The sequence below is a fragment of the Anastrepha ludens genome, chromosome 5, assembly GCF_028408465.1.
Source record: "Anastrepha ludens isolate Willacy chromosome 5, idAnaLude1.1, whole genome shotgun sequence".
In the NCBI taxonomy this organism is placed as follows: Eukaryota; Metazoa; Arthropoda; class Insecta; order Diptera; family Tephritidae; genus Anastrepha; species Anastrepha ludens.
In genome coordinates, this window is record NC_071501.1 from 22,331,505 (window position 1) to 22,351,711 (window position 20,207).

A 20,207-nucleotide genomic window follows, 5' to 3' on the forward strand; every position below is an offset into this window, starting at 1 on the left:
TAAGGTACTTTTTATAGCATTCACCGAAAGACCATGCAATTCGCACCAATGTTCAATCTTATTTAGAGCTACCTGCATTTTATTGCATAGAGCTTCAAGTGATCGTCCTGAGATTAATACGTACACATCGTCCGCGTTGGATTGGATGTGTCCAATTTCCTGCGGCGGGCGGCCGCCGTAGTCGAATGGGTTGGTAGACGCACACCACAAATACGAGGAGGAGTTCGGCCAAACACCTAACAAAAGTGTACGTGCCAATTATTTATTTTTTAATTAAGAAGAGAGTTCCCAACAAAGCACCAAAGTAGGGAAGAGGGTACACCGCCTCGAATCATTAAAAAAAAAAAAATAAATAAATAAATAAAACATTGAGCAAACTGAGCTAAGGAAAATCGAGTTACTTTTGGAGAATTGTATGTATATGATTTCCCCTCCCCAGCCGAAAGCCTCCACTGTTAGCGCTGCGTTTGCTTCAGTTTACCTAATAATTTTATTATCATGTAAGCTTTTTAAAATTAAAATAATTAAATAAATGTTCCCTCTTACCACTGCTACTAACCAATTTAGTATAGTAACTGATTATGGAACTTAAAAAACTAATTGTAAGCCTATAGTATGTATTCATAACAACCAAAGCAATTGTAGCACATTTTAAGGTGCAAGTTAGTATTCAGATAAATGTAAAACTTTTTGCGTCACATCTTACCGTCCTTTAATTTATAGTATAGTTTATAGTATTTAAACTTTTTTTTTTAATTAAAACCAAATTTTAATAAACAAATGAATGCTTTTATTAAAGTTTTTTCATAAGCACCTATGTACACATAAATATGTAATATTTTTTATGAATGTATACAAAGATTTATACACCCTTGCCGTAGGGTGCCTTCTTGTTTACTGGTACTTAGAATGACCATCGGCAGTCACGTAATTACTGGGGGCGGCCATGCGAGCTGAAGAATAAGTTTGACCACAAGACTTGCTAACAGCCTCTTCATAACCACCGCACTTCATAGATGGGAAATTATCGCTGCCAAGTGCCTCAGCATAGTATACGGATATAAATATGAGCGTGAGTGAGCGCATGAACCGACAAGATCGATTCCACAACCAGATTGACTCTTGCCACTGTTGGGATAGAAAGCGGCTTTACCAATTGGCTTCAAGAAACCCAATGCACTACCGTTAGTCTGGATGGACTCAACATAGACGGCACCATTCGGTATCATTTTGAACAACGGTAAAGCAAGATCCAAACCAGTAATTTGCTGAATGGTTCCATATTTCACATTCTTTCCAGCATAACCGCATATATGAGCACCCTACTGTGACCGATTAAAGGTATGGTCTCAAATGATAAACCACCTTCCTGGTACAAAAAGTCAATAAATCCAGCTACTTGTTTACCAACATCAACGACTCGTTTCGACGAAGCAGAGTAATTGAGACCTTTCGCTTTGTGGCTCCAGTCTATGAATTAATGTTGTATGCGTCCTTGGACAAATATGCATCACGGATCAATGTTATCAAATCGGATTTTGCGTTGGATTTCCAACCATGAATAATGATTTTTGTGGGATTAACTTTGTTGAAGTGGGATTTCTGTAAGGATTCGGTGTCATCGGTAATCAGCGTATCTGCAGTGGTAGGATTCTCGCTCGTGTATAAATAGTAATAAACTCGAGTAGTGCTACGGTCGGTTAGTCTTTCACTCAATGCCTCGGCTTCCTCCTCAGTCACCCACTGCAATGATCCATCCAGTTGTGGCACATGCCAATACTCGTACGTTGTCATTTGCACGGGCATTTGACATATAAATATGATATATGACTATAGAAAGGCCTATTGTGGTCAGTAGTAGTGTAAGTTCGCTTATCATTCATAAAAATAATATTTATCTATCCACTATACGCACCTGGAAACATACAAATATGTTTGGTTCTCTAGAAGCACAACATTCTTATCGCAATTAATAAAGCTTTGAAATATTTATTTTGGGATTTTGGGTTAATCCCTCGCAGTAGCTATAATCCTAAACATGATTTCATCATCTTGTCGGTATACCTTATTTCAGCAGCTATATTGAGCTGCCACACAGCTGCCTCATTTACCACAGAGGTTTTTCTACAATATTATTCTTGCTATATTCATTAAAAGCTTTCAATTATAGACTCGCGGTAAAACACACACCGATGGGATCAGAAGCCACAGTGCATTATGGCCCAATCATAATAACTAGAGACATAAATGTTTGTAATTGAATACACGATCTTGGACAATCTTTGATTTCAGCAGGATGGTGCGCCATGCCAAATTCGTTTACTGGAGGCTGTTAGATTTGTTTGAGGGGTGCCGTGAAGCACCGATGTTTTGTGAACAATCCATTAACGATTCTGACACTTAAAGCGAATATCCAACAAGCCGTTCGTGAGTTAGAGCCAGAATACTTCATCGAGGTCCTGGAAAACTGCATTAACAGAATGCGCTACTGCGAAACCAGCCGAAGTAAACACGTGAGTGAAATCGTACTTCATAAATCATGAGAATGTTTGCTCTTTCAAATAAATCTATAATACGAGTATATCGAAAAATTGATTTTTATTATTTTTTGTTTTTTGAGTTTTTAAAAATTAACTACTATATGAACCACCCTGCATTCGTATTTTTGCAAATAAATTTGTTTTTAATTTTTGGGGCAATTTTGTAATAGTATGATTTCTGGTTACTAATAATAAAAAATCAAAATTATCCAAGAGGCCAATAGGTAATGGAAAAATGAAGATACATGTGTAAAAGCTAGGCTACTATGGCCGTAAATGAATAAGAAAAGGACAAAGGAATTGCTTAGCCTCTCAAGAGATGATATCTCGAAGGTCGTGGCTTGCGCCATTGGCCATTAGCTATTTGGCAGGCATTCCTTGAGACTAGAAGTATTTTCCCTTGAATAATGTAGAAGTTGTAGAGATGAGGAAGAGGAAGAAACAGTTGAGCACTTCCTTTGCAATTGTCCAGCCTTAGCTAAAATCAGAGCAGGTTGTCTAGGTAAACACTTTTTCAATTCTCTTACAGAACTGCCTGGCGTGAGCATTAGACCAATCCTGCGCTTCATAAGAGCGATGTTCCCGTGTCGCACAGTGATATCACAACGGACCTGTAAGGTCTAAGTGAGTTGGTCGTACGGACCGACTACCACCATAACCTAACCTAATGATTTCTGGTTCCTCTGAAAAGAATTAAAATGTCTCTTTTACTAAAGCTCACCAACCGAAATACATACAAACATTTCTCCAGAATAACACAGGATACAGCCTTCCGTTGTCATTTTTTGTATTCAGTTTGCCTTGCTATTGGTCATCCGAAGCAAAATTGAGAGAGCCGCTTCGGCTCCCACGCCATAGGTGATTCGGCAGCAGAGATGTGCCAGCGCATTTCACTCTCATTCTATGTTACGACAGAAAATCACGTGTTTCTAAGAAACATACGTAAATATAATAAATTATTTGCGAGAAAACCCAGATTAAGTACAAAGAAGCACAAAATTGGCAATTATATTTACAACTGCACTTGAAATAGAATTGAAACTTTATTTTTGATTACTGAAAGCAGTAAATTCATCATTCCATATGCCGTAAGCAATAAAAGATAATAATTTGCCGTTGATGTGTAAACATTTTAGGAACAGGTGATTTTCTATTCGTTATTGCTATATTATTGTTGTATTTGTGTTAAGGCAGCCTCTTTCAAGTTTCGGTATATTTAGGTATGTAGTAGGATTTGTAATAGGGTGCCCATTAGCAATTTATTAATGAGAAGTGATATTTTCCAACATTTATTCGTCAATATTTTCATTTGACGGCATTTTTGATGACATTTAGAAATAATTAAGGCATAACTTCGGCAATGCTATCCTTCAATTGTTTGTAGTTTATTCAGATAAATAAAATCTTTTGGATATGTCCCATATAAAAAGATCTTCACCGTCAAGATATATTGAAATAATTGCTCCCGAGATATTCGTTTACAGCAAATTAATTGTTTGGTAGGTCTTTTTGAATTCACATTTCCTTAATATTCATACCATCAATAATAGGCCAAAAAACGTTATTACAATAACATTTTCGGATGTCGTAGTCCATTGACGATACCACATTTCCAATGGCATTTTCGAAGAAGAAAATCGAAATGGCACTACCAGACCGCAGTGTCGTGGCGTATGTAGACGTGGGTCTTTCTATCTATTTTACTGACGTTTCCTCAATTTTTATATTCCAAGCTCTATTAGATGACTTATAATAACTGAAAATATTCACAATTTCGCAAAATGTAGTTTCCATAGATCTACCAGTTCCATAGTCGGTTTTAAATATTTTTATAAAGTTATCGCAAGAAATCGAATTTATTTTAGTATATAGTAGATTTACAATCTAATATCTTGCAAAAGAGGCGCTAGCGAACTGTAACAGCTGTAAAAACATATCAATGATGAAAGAAAAGTTCCAGTTTGCAGGACCCTGTATAGCGCTATTGGCTCGAAACACTGTGCATTAGGATGATTTATAAAAAAAAAATGCAGTTTTGCCACTGGAATTGTCAAATTTATTATATTTCAAGACCTCTAAAAACTAGAAGTCAAAATCAGCTTTAAGCTTGAAAGGTCAGCATCAAAATGTGAGACTTGCCAGCAAAAAGTAGAAGTCAAAGTCGGTTAAGATTTGTTTGAGCCATTCAAGTTTTCCTTAAACTTCCCAAAAAAGACAGAAATATTATCAATAATCTCATTATTTTGATTACATTGATAAAATTTTAATCTGAGGTGATTTTTTGGAAAACAATTATTTTTATATTTTAATTTATAAAAAACTCGATTATCGGTACTTAAAGTTTGTTCGAAATATTTTGAAGGAAGTCAATAAGTTTTGTAGTTCAATAGGAAAAACACAATTTTATAGTTTGAAATAGACTTTATTATTCAGTATAGTCCCCCTGGACATCAATGCACTTGTTTCAACGAAATTCCAATTTATCCGCGGCTTCTTCACACTCCTCAAAGACGGCTGACTCTTTTCACTTGACACGTTCTACCAAATACATCGACGTTGATTTATGTACATACATACATACATACATACATATGGAAGGCTAAATTCGATCGGGTCCGAGATTTACTCATAGACAATGAGAGTTATGACTTTGACAGACAGATGAAATTTAGTTTTAACATGCAAAAAGTGGGTGTGGTTTTTATCTGATTATAATAATATTTATGTTGGGTCTAAATTAGGTAAGGAGCAACATTAGTACCATTTTGGAGGGAATTTTATTAAGTCGTTGTTGAAAACATTTATTCAAAAGTGAGCATTGCAGCGACAATTTTTCAAGATTTCACTTTGCTTCTCTTCGTTCTTCGCTTGTATCAAATTTGAGTAATTCTGCTTCATTTATAACAGATATATGAAGAGGTTTTCGTTTTTAATTTTTTGCAAATTACCATTATCTGGGAGGTGGGGGTGGTTATTGTCCAACGTGCACCAAATTTCACACTGTGCGCTCGGACGGACGGACGTATAAGTACATGACTAAATCGACTCCTTTACTCATTCGGAGCATTTTGGTATATACGATTATGTTTTTATATCTATCTTCAGTCCGGTTCACTTGATTAGAGGCAATAATTTTAATGGAAGAAAATGGTTATTAAAAAATGGTATTTGATCAAGTAACACAAGGGTTTCTGATAATTCAAGTGAAGACTGTACTTTGCTCGAAAATAAACAGGTATCAAAATACTATTCCATCTAACAGAATTTCACAGCAGTAAAACTTCAGCAACTGTATTACGGTGCTTGATTTATTGGTTCACTTGAATGGAGACACTAACCAAATAAGAAAAAATAATAATAATTAGTAGTTTGTACTGCCACCTTGTTCATAAATTACTTCGTAAATACGTTGGTGAATGGATTTGTGCAAATTCTCCATATAGCCTAAGGAAATTGAAGACCAGGCCACTTTAATGATTCGAATGAAATCATTTTTGTCTTCAAATTGTTGTCCATTCACGTAAACCTTACAAGCCAGTCATCCCCATAGATTTTCAATCATGTTCAGAACTGGTGGATACGGTGGCCATGCTAAAGTTTCCACATTTTGGGACTCAATTCAAGTTTTAGCCACACTTGAAGTGTATGCAGGTGCATTATCCTGTTGAAAGATCCAATTGGTAGGTGCAAATGTTTTATGAATCTCAGGAAAAGATGATTCCATAACACCACCCTCACGGCTGTGATGTCGACTCAAGTACCTTTCATCTTTTCTTAAATCTTTCCTCATGGTAATTGTATCTAGTAATAGTAATTGTATCTATCCGGTTAAACCAGATTGAACTCTTTGGCAATAAATACTACTTTTTTCCATTCACCCGGATCGTTATTTGTTACAGAACTCCATGTCATGGTCCATTGCAAAATCGATGCGGGGTTCTTTGTGGAATTCATTCAAAGGTTTTTTTTGTTTGCAATTTTTTATGCTTCATATCTGACACCTTTAGATTGGCCTTTCATCCGATGGATTTGCTGGCTTCAACATTTCCCCATTTATTTAATTTTTGCTGTAGGCAGGACGGAATTTGATGCAATCTTAAGGATTTTGTGGGTTTCCTTCGGTGTTAAAGCCATCGCAGTTCTGCCTTCGTCGTTCTTACCATAGGAGGCACCTTGTTTCGCATGAAGATCCACAACATTTGGACTTCGGTCAATTTTTTTGGCAATTTGGCAACGTGAAAGTCTCTCTGAGGTCAAGATATCAATTTGTTCTTTTTCGCAATCTGTTAAATCTTTTTGCTTTCCCATTTTATTAGAATTAAAAAGTTTGCGACCAAACACAATTAATGCTTAAAAAACGATCCATTTTCATAGATTTAATGCGTAAATAATTTTGGCTAACTGAGAGCTTCTATTCAAGTGAACCAATACAGCTGATTAAGGTTTACTGCTGCGAAATACCGTTAGATTGAGTAGTATTTTCATTCAAGTTTATTTTCGGGCAAAGTACAGTCCTCGCTTGAATTATCAGAAACCCTTGTGCTACTAGATCAAATACGGTTGCTTTAATAACCATTTTCCGCACAAAAATTATCGCCTGTAATCAAGCGAATCGGATCAGTATCTCGATTCCTTTATGCTGCCACAAAAAACAGTTAAGTGAACAAAATTATAATACCGCTGGTATAAAAATTCTAAACAAAATTGCAGACGAGTTGATAACCTTCACTACTTTTAAAGTCGCCCGCGAGCAGTAGCGTATCCAATTAGCTGTCTGTAGCTGTACAAACATACCTTCCATTGTATTGACTGAAGCTGAGTGCGAGAAAGAAAAAAATAAGACACAAAAATCTTGCAAAACATACAAACCAAATTTGCCGACAATTGCGACAGCCACTGCGCGACAACCACGATGACGTAGAGGATGCGGTTTAACATCAAACACTTCCATTCTGATATACTTGGACAAAAAATCTTCAGTATCTATTTTATTGGCTTGTGCTATACTTGCTTTGTATTGTCACTTAAAAAATATAAATATCCTTAAGACTAGCGCTTACATATAACTACTATTTAGCGGAGTAAATGTACACTTATGCATACATACATATGTACATATGTTTGTATGTATGTATGATAACCTCCTCGCGTCCCGCTCGCTTACTTAATATGTGCATAGTATATTTATGAATGTATGTATGTATATATTTACAGCAGCAGTCATTATTTGTTTGTTGTGTTTTATGTATTTATGTATGTATGTATGTTTGTATGTATGTACGAATGCATGTAGTTATCGTTATCGTTTTCGGTTTTGTTTTTATATGGTTTTTGTGTAGATTTTTTGTTTCAGTTGTTGTTTTTGTTTTTGTTTTTTTTTTCTTTTTTACTTGTCACTACATTCCGTTGTGCCATTTGAGGTTTCATCTTCTGTGGTTGTATCGCCACCCGATTGAAAACCAGTCTTGTTGTCAGTGTCAGTTGAATTGTTCGAATCGGAGCACCTTGTGCAGACTCCCTGCATTAGTGTAACGTACACCTTGCCGCAGCGAACACATTCATCTTGTGGATCACCTGAAGTTAAGAATGGAAATTAATGCTGTGCTCTAGAAGTGCGCTGCAATCACATGCACACACACACACACACACCCATGTTTGTATGTATCATATAAATCGCAGGCACACACACGTATGCATATTTTTATATGAGCTTGCAAGTTTGCAGTGGTATGTGCATATGTGTGCGTGTGTGCGATATTTTTTGTTTTTGTGTGCGCTTGTGTTTGCCGTGTGGTATAATGAAAAAATGTGGTAGTTCAACTTACCTTCATGTGTTTTCATATGAGCTCGTAAATTGCACGCTAATGCGAACTTCTTGTTGCACAATTCACAACCATGGGGCTTATTGCCTGTAATGCCAATGTAAAAATTTATTATGATATGTTTTTGTTGGTTTATTTAAGTTCAGTTTACTTTAAATGTACATTTTTGTAAAAACAAAAACAAAAAAGAAAACAAAATAAAAAAAAAACAAAAACAAATTAAAGGGTTAATGTCAATTGGCGTAGTACAGCGATTTGTCTATGGTATCCAAATTTGGTAGGCATATTTTATAAACATTATTCTGAAATAAAGCTTTTCTAATTGTGCATATACAGTTTGTTTCATAATTATTTTCACAATGCAATTTTGTATAATTTCATTATTTTGAATTTGTTTTTTGTTTGTTGCTCCTTTTTGTAGCAGAAGTTAGCAAAGTGTAACGCCTTCTATTCGACTCTGTAAACAAAAATTGTTATTTGAGTGCACAATATGCAAAAACAAAAATGAAAACCAAAATACGTCATAACAAATCTGATTATAATTACCCGAAAGGTAAATCAGCAAAAAAAACACAAATGGCTAAAATGTTTTTTTACTAATGCAAGGACAGTACAGCATTGAAAATCGCGTACAAAACGAAAATAATTTATAAAAGGTGTTTATTTGGAGGTACTATTTCCAATAAGGGGTTTTTAGACAGATCTCTCGTGACTACCGTCAAACTAAATACAATATTTTTTTTCAAAATGCATTGACATTTCATGATGGAAAGCCTTACGCCTCAGCTACGTTTACAAATCGTAAAATTGTATTACGAAAATTAACGCTCTGTGAAAAGTGTTCATTGCGCACTCAGGCCAACTTAGGCCCATTTTTGGCTTAATGGCTACGTCAATAAGCAAAATCGCCGAGTTTGGGCTGAAGAGCAACCCGAAGCTCGAAGGAACTTAAGAACAGCCAGTACATTCATTGAAAATAACCGTTTGGTGCGGCCTATGGACTGGAGGAATCATCGGCGCAGACTTCTTCAAACACGAGGCTGGCGCAAATGTGTGAATGTGAACGGCGAACGCTATCGGGACATGAAAAACAACTTTTTGATGCCGGATGTCGGAAACTGAAGCCCGCGATCTCCACAACATTTGGTTCCAAAAAGACGGCGATCGACGCTACTTGCCACACAACCCGTGAAACGATGGATTTACTGCGTCGTCGTTTCGGTGATCATTTTATCTCTCGTCTCGGACCGGTGGATTGGCCACCAAGATCGAGTGATATCACACCTTTGGACTTTTATTTGTGCGGGTATGTAAATTCTAAATGGCTTACGGATAAACCAGCTTCGATTGAGGCATTGACAGAGCGCATTACTAAAGTTATTCACGAGATACCGACCGAAGTCCTCCACCGAGTTATTCAAAATTGAAGTTTACGGATGGTCGAATTACAGCGCAGCAGCGGTCAACATTTGAAAGGGACTATCTTTAAAAAATAAATGTCTTTAATGGTTTTACACAAACATTATAAAAATTGCCCAATCAATTTGAATTTTCTTTGTTTTATTTCAATTCAAGTTCGTACCTATAAATTGATCACCCTTTAGTTGAAACACCTCAGTGGGAGACAAAAAGAAGCCATCACAAGGATGGAAAGGTCAATAGTGAAATAAATTGGCGAAAAACCGCAGTGGAGCCTTAAACTATTGCATCAAAGGGCAATGGAAAAAGATTCTACAGGAATATGACTTAAAAAAAAACAAATTTCATCAATACCCAGAAGGTTACAATCAAACAGATAGGAACACCAAATATTAGTTTGGGAAAAAAACAATCCATTCTTTTCGTGGTAGATGGCTGTAGTGATCGATATCTCGTAAAGCATCGATCAAATAATTCAAAGTACATTTGTATATGCTCGTTGTCAAGATGACATTTCACACTAAAAAAATTCCTTTGCGGTTTTTCGTGTGTTCCATTCAATTGTGAGTTACAGGGTGTTGACAATGGAAGTCAACAAAGAGAAAATTCGATATATTTTACAGTTTTTATTTGATAAAGGCGAAATTGCAACTCAGGCCGCTGAAATTGTGAATGGTGTTTATGATGCCGATACTGTAACAGTTAATTTCGTGCAATTTTGTTTTAGTCGATTCCGTTCAGGTATTTTTGATGTTAAAAAGAAGGTCAAAAATGTTGATAAAATCACAGAAATAATCGAAGTTGATTGGCAGGTTAGTAATAAGTCGTAGCATCGCGCAGGATCTATAGATCGTCTATAAAACAGTTTTAAACCCTTTGTGCAAAAATACTGGATTTCTTTATCCCCAAGCCGATATTAACATAAAAATATTCATGTAAATTTACTTGTTTTTATTTTGTTGATATGTGAAAAGAATTTTGAGACAGTGTCGTATAACTTCTTTATTTAACGGCTTTTTTTGTAAACCATTTTAAACAATTTTTTCATAAATGGAAGAAAATTAGATTAATTTTGTTTTGTTATAAAAATAAATAAATAAATGCCCTAGAAATCCACTTCAAACATTTTTCCTTGTCAAATATTTTCATATAAAAAGATTTAGGAGACAAACTGTATGTAAGTAGCTCGTTTACTGGAAGAACTTCATAACTCAAAAAAAAAAAAAATTAAAATAAACATTTTTCATTGAATGGATAGAAGAAGAGCTGGTGATAATTTCTGCATATTTATGTATGTATGTATTATCTGGTATTCTTAAAAACGTTGAGTTCATCCCCATGGCGCTGGATCATTGTACACCCTCGCTAGGTCCGAGCGGAACTTTTTCCATTGATATTACCCCAAGGGAGGAGTGGGCGATGTGTAACGTTTGGAGGTAGGGCATAGCAAACATGTTTACGAATGGGTCGAAGCTGGACGGAAGATTTGGTGGGGGAGTACTCTGCGAGGAGCTCCCCATCAATCTCAAATTAAGGCTTCCGGACCACTGTAGTGTTTTCCAAGCAGAGGTAGCCGCAATTAAGAAAGCAGTGGATTGGTTGCTCACTTCAGTAATTACAGTAAAGGATATAAATACAGATCTACTCCGACAGCCAAGCGGCATTTAGGGCTTTGGGCTCGTTGTTTGTGCGTTCGAAATTAGTTGGGGAATGCCTGACGTCCCTCTCGATTGCATCGGAATACTTCGATATTAGGCTCATTTGGGATTCCGGTCGCAGCGGCTGAATGACAGTATTAGGGTTCCATTGAGAACCTGTTGTCTGCTCCTGGAAAGATCAGCCTCGCGTCAATTTAGCGAGTGCTGGGCTAGGCCGAGATCCTTCTGGCCACGGATAGATCCAGGGCACTTTTAAGGCTAACAAAGCTGCAGCTCTCGAATTTGGTAGGTATTCTTAGCGGACATTGTCCATTAGGTATCCAAGCGGTATGGCTTGGGATTGCTTCAAGTCCTTTCAGCAGAAGCTGTCTGGAGGTCGATGTGGAATCATCTCAGCACCTTCTTCTCAGCTGTCTTGCTCTCGTCGGGCAAAGGTTTAGACATCTGGGCTATCACTTCTTCGCTACATCATCAGTAGCTTGAAGCGGTTAATAAGAACGTAAATCGCCGCCTTTGGTCGTCATCCCACGATCCAAAGCCCCTTCTTCCTGTCTGGTTCCACCTATCTGGTTCCTTCTCTTCTCCTTTCCCCTCCCCTCACCGTTTATGGTATCACAACGGACAAATTTTTCAATATTTGTCCAAGTGGGCCCCTCGCAATAGGAGCTATTTATCCTAATGTATGTATGTAACATAGGTGAATAAAATGTATTTAGTATTTATTTATAATGTTCTTCCAGCAAAAACGAGTGATATATTCAAATTCAAATTTGCAGCTGCACAATTAATTTATAGCAAATATTGTAGAAATTATTTTAATTTCACTGGACTACGCGCCACTTACTTAAGTGCTGGCATGGTTGTGTGGGCATACAGGTACCTGTATACAAAAGTATCATACATTACAAATGTACCTACATACCCATACGCTCGCTTGTACATACCTACATACACATGTGTGTATATGGTATACTATATATGCACAGTTTTACATACGAAATAAATTTTAAGCTGATTGAGTACTTATAAGTACTTGTAGATTAAGCGCAACAGCAACTTATTGCTATTGAAACAATTCGTCAAACACTTTGTAATTGTCTATGTGTGCATAAGTACCCTACATACATATGTATGTATGAATATGTATGTGCATGTATGTTATACAAATCTGTGTAAATGCGTGATTACCAACCTGTATGCAGAAAAAGATGATTTTTGAGGTTTGTCTGTTTCGAGAAACCGCGGAAGCAAATGTTGCACTTAAAAGGCCACGAGCCACTATGCACGTACATGTGGGATTTTAAGTCGCCGGGTGTTGGAAATGACTTTGAGCATAAATTGCATTTATGTGGTTTCTCCTGTAAGTAAAAATGTCAATGGGAAATATGTTAGTGAAAAATGTCAAAAATTTAAATGGGCTTTATAAACACACAGAGATATGTGTGTATGTATACACGTAGTATGAGTCCATGCATACAAACAGATGGATGTATGTATGTATTTTTATATGTGTGAAATATGTATGTATGTGGTAAAGCGTGGGCCATTGGCTGTTTCTTTTTTGGATTCATTCTTTGTATTTTTTTTTTTTTGTTTTCTATAAATTACGTATTATTTTGGCACTGACAGCTATTTCGCGTTCCAAAAATACCCAGCAGCAAATGTAACTCGCCCTACTTCTAAAGAGGTCGCCATGGTGAATTTTAAAAATAAAGAAATTTCAAACGAGGTGAGATAACAGGGTAGATAAGAAGTTAGGGGTAGTCAGAATTTTCAAGAAACTGGATTTTTGTTTTTGCATTTTCTTAAAAATATGGTTTGAAAATTTGAAGTGAATCCGACAAACACTTTTCGAGTTATTCAACAATGAAAAAAAGGCGCTCGGGCGCTCCGGAGCAGTCGAGAGCGAGTAACTAAATTTTAAAAGCGTTTTCCCAACACTAAGTTTTTTGAACTGGTAATCACTGTAACTTGAAAACCGCTTGGTTGATTTAAATAAAATTAATACTGCTCTTGAAAAACATAAAAAACTCGTGCCCAGATCGAAGTTTTTTTTTCAAAAATTTCGATTTATTTTCAACAATTAATTGTCGCTCTTTTTCACGAAAATCTGAAATATGTTTTCTGAGTCCGCCATATATAGGGGTTTTCAGTAAGAGCGCTTCAACTTTTGAACTTTTTTGAATAAAACACAAACGGTTTGATTTTTTTAACTATTTTTTTTTTTATTATCGAGTTTGAACATATACATTTAAGTATGAAATTCGATTTCTTTTGCATGACCACCGCGTGCACGTTTTACGAAGTTCAATCGTTGAATCCAATTTTCGACCACTCTTTTGCATAAGTCGGCCGAAATTCCAGCAATTTCGCGTTCAATATTGGCTCTGAGCTCACAAATCGTCGCCGGCTTGTTACTGTAGACCAATGACTTCACATAACCCCAAAACGGGACGGCTTGTTAAATGGACCGTAAAATGGCCGTAATGCTCTTAAAGTAGCAGCAACAGAACGATTATTTTCATAAAAAATTTGCACGATTTGCAATCGTTGCTCAAGTGTGTAGCGTTCCATGATGAAATGTATACTAATGAAGTTTACAAATGACAAGCGAAAAATAAAAAATATTGCGTCGTTCGCCCTCCCTATCGGAAAAAAGTTGAAGCGCACCTATTGAATAACCTTATAGTTAATTTTGAAAAAAAGCTTCGACCAGACACAAGATTATCTATTAATAAAACTAATTTCTCTTGTCCGTTTGATTTTAGATGCTCCTGGAGAAACGGGCTCCACACAAACAGCGATAACTTTTACAATTTTTAATTTTTTTTTGTTTTGAAATTTTGCTAAAGTCAAGTCGAAGCATGATGTATTAATACTATTTTTTATTTTTATAAAATAAAGCAACTGACTAGCAAAAAAAAATATTGAAAATCACTCTGACTACCCCTAACCAACAACAAACGCGCCTTGAATAAGGGCTGCTATTTAAATCTTAAGCCTTGGACACTTCTATTGTGGTCAGGTGCTACCTTATGTTTCCATTGGAAAGTTTACCCTATAATATTTTGTACATTTATTTGCTTCTCATAAGTTTAGTTTTTATCGCAATAAATAGGCGAAACGAGCGGTTTTACTACAGCGTGGCGGAAAATTAATCATTGAATTTTGTTTTTGAATACATTTTTTAATAAAAAATGGCAGCTCCTTCAGTCAACGAGTTTTTCAATCATTTTTAGCGAAAAACTGAGAGTATTTATTATTTTAAAATAAATTACATATTAGCCCCTTGCCGTGCTTTAACGAGTTTGACTCGTGATGAAAATTTTAGCCCAAACATAAATATAACGAGCCAGGCTGGTGAATAGATTGTCGGGCCAAACGTAAATATACCAAGCCGAGGTCGTGTACAGATAGTCGGATCACGAGCCTGGGTCGTGATTGAATGTTAGTTTCTATCTGTAGATAGAAACCACCAGAGGTAGTCACGAGTCTCATAATTGCTGTTACATCATCTTGTGCATCAGTCTGATCTGTTTACCACACGTTGACGCGTAACACTTGGGCCCGAGTTTCATCGAGCTAAGTGACACGGCAAGGGGTTAATATTCATGCTTAAGTGAATATACAAAAAAATTTTTGAAAAAAAAAAAAAATGGCGCCGCTACAGCTGTTCAAACGTGGCTCCTTTAATTTGCGCCGTGAAATGTAGAGCCTCTTGTAATAAACTTAAATCAACCAGACAAATTTTTTTTATTAAAATAAGTTATTCAGCTTTGCATTTACCTATTTTTAACCAAAAAAAAGAAAACTGAAAATTTGAAGGGAAAAAGAAAAAAAAATCACCTTTTTTATAAACAAATTGATCAAAACAATATTCTTAGTGATAATTAATATAGAATTTCAGATACGTTCAAAGGCCAATATATTGAAGAATATTTCTATAAAACTTTAAGCTGATATCTTGATTACTTTTTGAATTACATTAGACAGCGCGGAAAAAAAACGTATTTTGAGAAAGGCGCGATTCAATTTTTCCTTTTTACTCAGCTTTCGTTTGACGCTCATCATTTCACTGAATTTATAGGGACTTTTTAGACTTTCTATTAAGCTTAAAACATTGAAAATATATTCTTTAGATTGTAAATGAATTTTTAAGGCCAAACAAAAAAAAATGGAAAATATGAAAATGTTGTAGGAACTGCCCCCTTAAGTGATGAAAGTCTTTATTTTGATCTTTACGTGCCCCTTTGCTTGCCTATTTATATACTCCTGCTGTTTGGTTCTTAATTGTCAAACATGACTGACTTCCAACGCCATTTGCAAAAATTATAAATCTTCCAAATGTACGATGGCTCACCATTTATTTGAAAAATACATATAATTATGGGTACGCAAATTTTAATTATTTCGGCTTTTTAGTCTCAATTAAATGTTCTTCATTATTTATGTATAAAAAATGAACTTTATAACAGTTTTCTTCGTTAACCTCTTATATTACAGCTCACTTTATCTTGCTGGCAATCACATTTTTGTTCTCTTCAAGGCTTATTGAAGGATATTTGTATGGAAAAGTAGTTGATTTCTACTCCAGCCTCGATGTACTTCCGGAAACAGCTAACATAGCTTTTACCGACAGTAGTGAAAACGTTAGTTGGCTCGGTTAGTCAAGTTCACTTGATTGGTTTGTTGAGATAGCGACCCCTCACCGATATAAATCTGGCAGCTCTGGGATTTTGTACTCATAGAATGTTTAAAATTTATCAGCAAAAAAAAAAAAAAACAAAAACAGCAAAAACAAAAAAAACCTGAGTCTATTCGCGATTTTCGTCCTGTATTGCACGTGAGAATTTGTATATTCAACGAGTTTTTCAAACCCCCAAAATAATTTATCAACAGTTCCAAATCAAGCTCTACAAATTTTCCCCAAACGTGCCCTGTGACTTGCTCATTCTTGTTGCCTAAAGGTAATTTACATGGAACAAACTTCGTTTAGATATTTCAATTTTTACTCTTACTTTCAGGTATCGGTTGCATGGTTTGCTAAACCCATTGCTTCGCCAATCTGAACATTTCGGTTCACATATCGTTCATTTACTGCAAGAGTGTCAAAAAAAAAACACTTTTTTAGATAAGATTGTGGCCTTATGCTCCACACTGGAACTCTAGGAATTAAGAAGTATGCAGAAATGACCCCCAGCACTTTTTATGCTGTGTAAAAAGTTCATAAAGATATCTATTAACAGCTCCTCAGCAGATGAAAATGAGTTTTTGCTTTTAATTAGGGTCTACATTTTGAAAACATTTTCCCTTTGTAAACTTTAAAGCCATTTTTCTCGAATTTTGTAATTTTCAAGGTTATGACTTTCCTCCAGTAAACGAGCGCTATGTAACATACATATCCAGCTATCTCGATTCTGTAAGGCCTCTATAAATAACCGTTTTATGAACAAATGCACGCTGCATATAATAAAATATAATTTAAAAAAAATTTTCAATTTTTTTCACTCAATTAAGGACGATTTATTCATCTTTAATGGTTAACCCTTTATATGGTAGTACACCTGCTGAAATCTCTATACTTGCATACTACTTATATGTATATGAATGTGCAAAGATATTGGTATAAAATTTCCTCTTACCTTGATGTGTGTCATTCGATGATAGTACAGGTTGGAACTGGCCGTAAACCGCTTGCCACACACCTGACATTCATGTGGTTTTTCACCCGAATGTATTCGCCGATGCGTATTCAAACTGCTCGACGTGCTAAAGCCTTTCCCGCAAACCATACACACATGCGGTTTCTCACCTGCAATTTGAAAATGCGTTCGAAATGAACGACACAAGTTTTTGGTTGAAAAATAATATTTTCGATGAAAGCAATAGCAATTAAAAATTTTATTATTTTTATTCCTACTCTAAAATCGAAAAAAATCAGCATCATCAGCACTCTCAAAATATCAACACACATGCAATGTATGCATGTGTATGTGTGTATGTATTTCAAGGAATGCAACAGGTGCAATTGTACAATATGTATTTATGTATATATGCATGTGTATGTACGTTCCACTGCCTACCTGTATGCGTTCGCATGTGTCGCTTAAGTAGACTAGGTCTATCGAATGCCTTCCCGCAGACATCGCAAGGCAGCAAACAGCGTTCACTTCGCCCGATTCGTGTTCGCTGCGGCGTTCGCTGTTCACGTACTTTTTCACAGTTTGTTGAGTTTATAACATCACTTGCGGGTTCATTTAAAGACAGCACTGAACCGGATAGATCACTCGATATTGACTTATGTTCATCTTCACTACTTGAAACCGGCGAAACGGGTAGCGAGACTCGATGCAGCAGGGAAGATGAAAGATCAATTGGTGAATCTGTTGGAAGGGTAAATATGTACGAAATAAGTACTAATTCCGAGAATTACATATTTAATATTAGTGTAATATTAGTTACCTTTCATTATGGAATCCATTGTTTGACGATACATAGAAATTCGCATTCGCATAAATAGCACCTCTTCGGGTCGTTCGGGCAGGTAGAATACAACAAGCTCCTGATGCGCTGTTATCGGTTTTATCGCCTCATAAATGGGTTCACCTTTCACTTTCGTGCAAATCATATTTACATTGGAATCACATACGCTGGAGACACGCAGAAAACGTATCCAATTACAGCTACGCACTGGCTTATGAAAGGCGTGTGAGATCTCGTCATACAAGCCGAAACGATAGCGGATCTAAGGGTAAAAATATTTATATAATATTTTGGCATCAAGAGTGAGAGTGTAGAATATGCATTATAATAGCTTCAACTTAATCTGAGAAGCTTAGCATAGTTTCTGAAATTAATGGTATCTAAAGACTTAAGATGGAAGGAACCTGCGGTTTAAAAGCTCTTTCGAATAAAAGGATAACAAACTAAAAAACAATGGGATAACAAACTTTTCCCTTTCAGATTAATAATAATATTAGTTGGACATATACATCTTAGAATATTTGTATGTATGTGTGTCTTGAATTGATTATATATGTATGTATGTAGATGGAGGATACTACTGTTGTACGCTGTGGCAGAAATGCACTGAGACTTTTGCCGTACCTAAGCAAGTAATCGAAACGATGGCCGCCCAGCAGGTGTTGATGGGTTTAAGCTCTAAAATATTTTTCTTCGGTTTGCTTTCATGTTGTAGTTGTCGCTTCATTTGAGTCCGACTTTTAATAAATGTAAGGAACTGCTCAGCTGCTCCAATAAATGTAAGGAACTCAGATTAACAGAACAAACTTTTTCCAAGCAATCATATTCGAGATCTAAAAAGCATTCCCTTTTCGTGCTGTCAATTTTCTCTACGCTCATGATATTAAAAAAAATTAGGGTGTATAAGTTTTTGCGCTCTTTCCCCAAGAACTTTTACCAGACTTTAAATTAACGCAGAAGTGATAATATAAAAATGAATACGCCCGAACAAGCTCTGAAGAGCACACTATAATTCCGCTCGCCATATCACCAGCTTTCGCAGATACACCTTTAGTGAGCACCTAGTTTCTCTAGGCATTGTACTGTTTGAAAGACTGACTAAATTCGGCGAAAGATCGAAACTGTTAAAGACTGATGTTGGGGGCACAATTGGCATTTGTGATGAAGTCTTTGATCCTAACCATTTGGAATACTCACTGGAGCTGGGATTTCGATAAGACAGCACAAAGCTTTCCTATTAAGGAAAATAATGGTACTAAAGGCTTGGCGGTAGTAAATACGCACCAACCATAGTTCTTTTACCCATTCGCGAGCATCACTAAACTGTTGTTATTGCTTTCATTAAATCTTCGAAAAGTAATTCCGTTCTGTTTTTTAGGTGTGGATAATTGTAAATCCTCGCCTTTCCCAAATTTGGTGTACAAAAGAAGAAGAGTTTTCATTACAGCCTCTCAAATGCCATTTGGCGTGCTTGAGAGACGAGAAGACATAAAGAACACTCTTTGAAATGTGGTTCATTGTCAATGAGGTAAACATTTTGCAATGAGCATCAAAATGGATTTTATTACTCTAGATAAATTTCGCCGGACTTTTCGGGAAACTGTTCTAATTTCGGTGATCTTTATTCATACCGAGATTCTTCAACGTCTTCCCCCTCCTTCTTCACTTACAACTACGCCCTTCGATCAGTACTAATGGAAAGATTTTATGCCAGATGCGTTTCGAAACCTTTCTGGGGAATTCATAAAAATTTGAGAAAAGGTTGTCGAAGTACGGTATCATAACTGAACATTGTGAAATCGGTGTAAGGGAACAAAATCTTGTATTTACTTAACATCTACCTCCTCCTCCTATTTGAGCCGTGCGTCTTGATGTTGGTCCACAAATGGAGGGACCAACAGTTTCAAGCCGTCTCCGAACAGCAGATATTTTTTATGAGGAGCTTTTTCATGGCAGAAATACACTCGAAGGTTTCCATTTCCTGCCGAGGGGCGAAAGATATTAGAAAAAACTTTTTCTCCATTTTGGTTTTTCACCGAGATTCTAACCTACGTTCTCTCTGAATTCCGAATGGTAGTCAGGCACCAACCCATTCGGCTACGGCGGCCGCCAGTGATCTAGATTAGGAGGGTATTTATAACATTACACGCCTCGCTACAGTGGAACTGTAGCAAACTCAATCTTTGTGGAACTCGACAGGATTCAACGGTGTCCTCTACACCATCAATCAAGATGTGTCTTCAAGAAGTACATTTCGGTCTTACGAAATGATTCGTTGCCGGTGA

At 36.2% G+C, this 20,207-nt stretch overlaps 1 protein-coding gene and 1 pseudogene across 1 annotated transcript in view; both read right to left on the reverse strand.

Moving 5' to 3' along the window:
- Positions 1–894: 894 nt before the first annotated feature.
- LOC128863704 (pancreatic triacylglycerol lipase-like) lies at positions 895–1,806 on the reverse strand (annotated as a pseudogene).
- A 4,618-nt stretch (positions 1,807–6,424) lies between these two features.
- The window catches only part of LOC128864531 (zinc finger protein 235-like), a 29,524-nt gene continuing 15,741 nt past the window's right edge, over positions 6,425–20,207 (reverse strand). Inside the window, exons 2-7 of the mRNA XM_054104234.1 lie at positions 17,902–18,184; positions 17,523–17,822; positions 17,082–17,251; positions 12,632–12,797; positions 8,366–8,449; positions 6,425–8,114 (exon numbers count right to left, since the gene is read on the reverse strand). Of these exons, the coding sequence (XP_053960209.1) occupies positions 7,927–8,114; positions 8,366–8,449; positions 12,632–12,797; positions 17,082–17,251; positions 17,523–17,822; positions 17,902–18,184 (1,191 nt within the window). The 3' untranslated portion in view covers positions 6,425–7,926. The remainder of the gene's footprint in view (positions 8,115–8,365; positions 8,450–12,631; positions 12,798–17,081; positions 17,252–17,522; positions 17,823–17,901; positions 18,185–20,207) is intronic.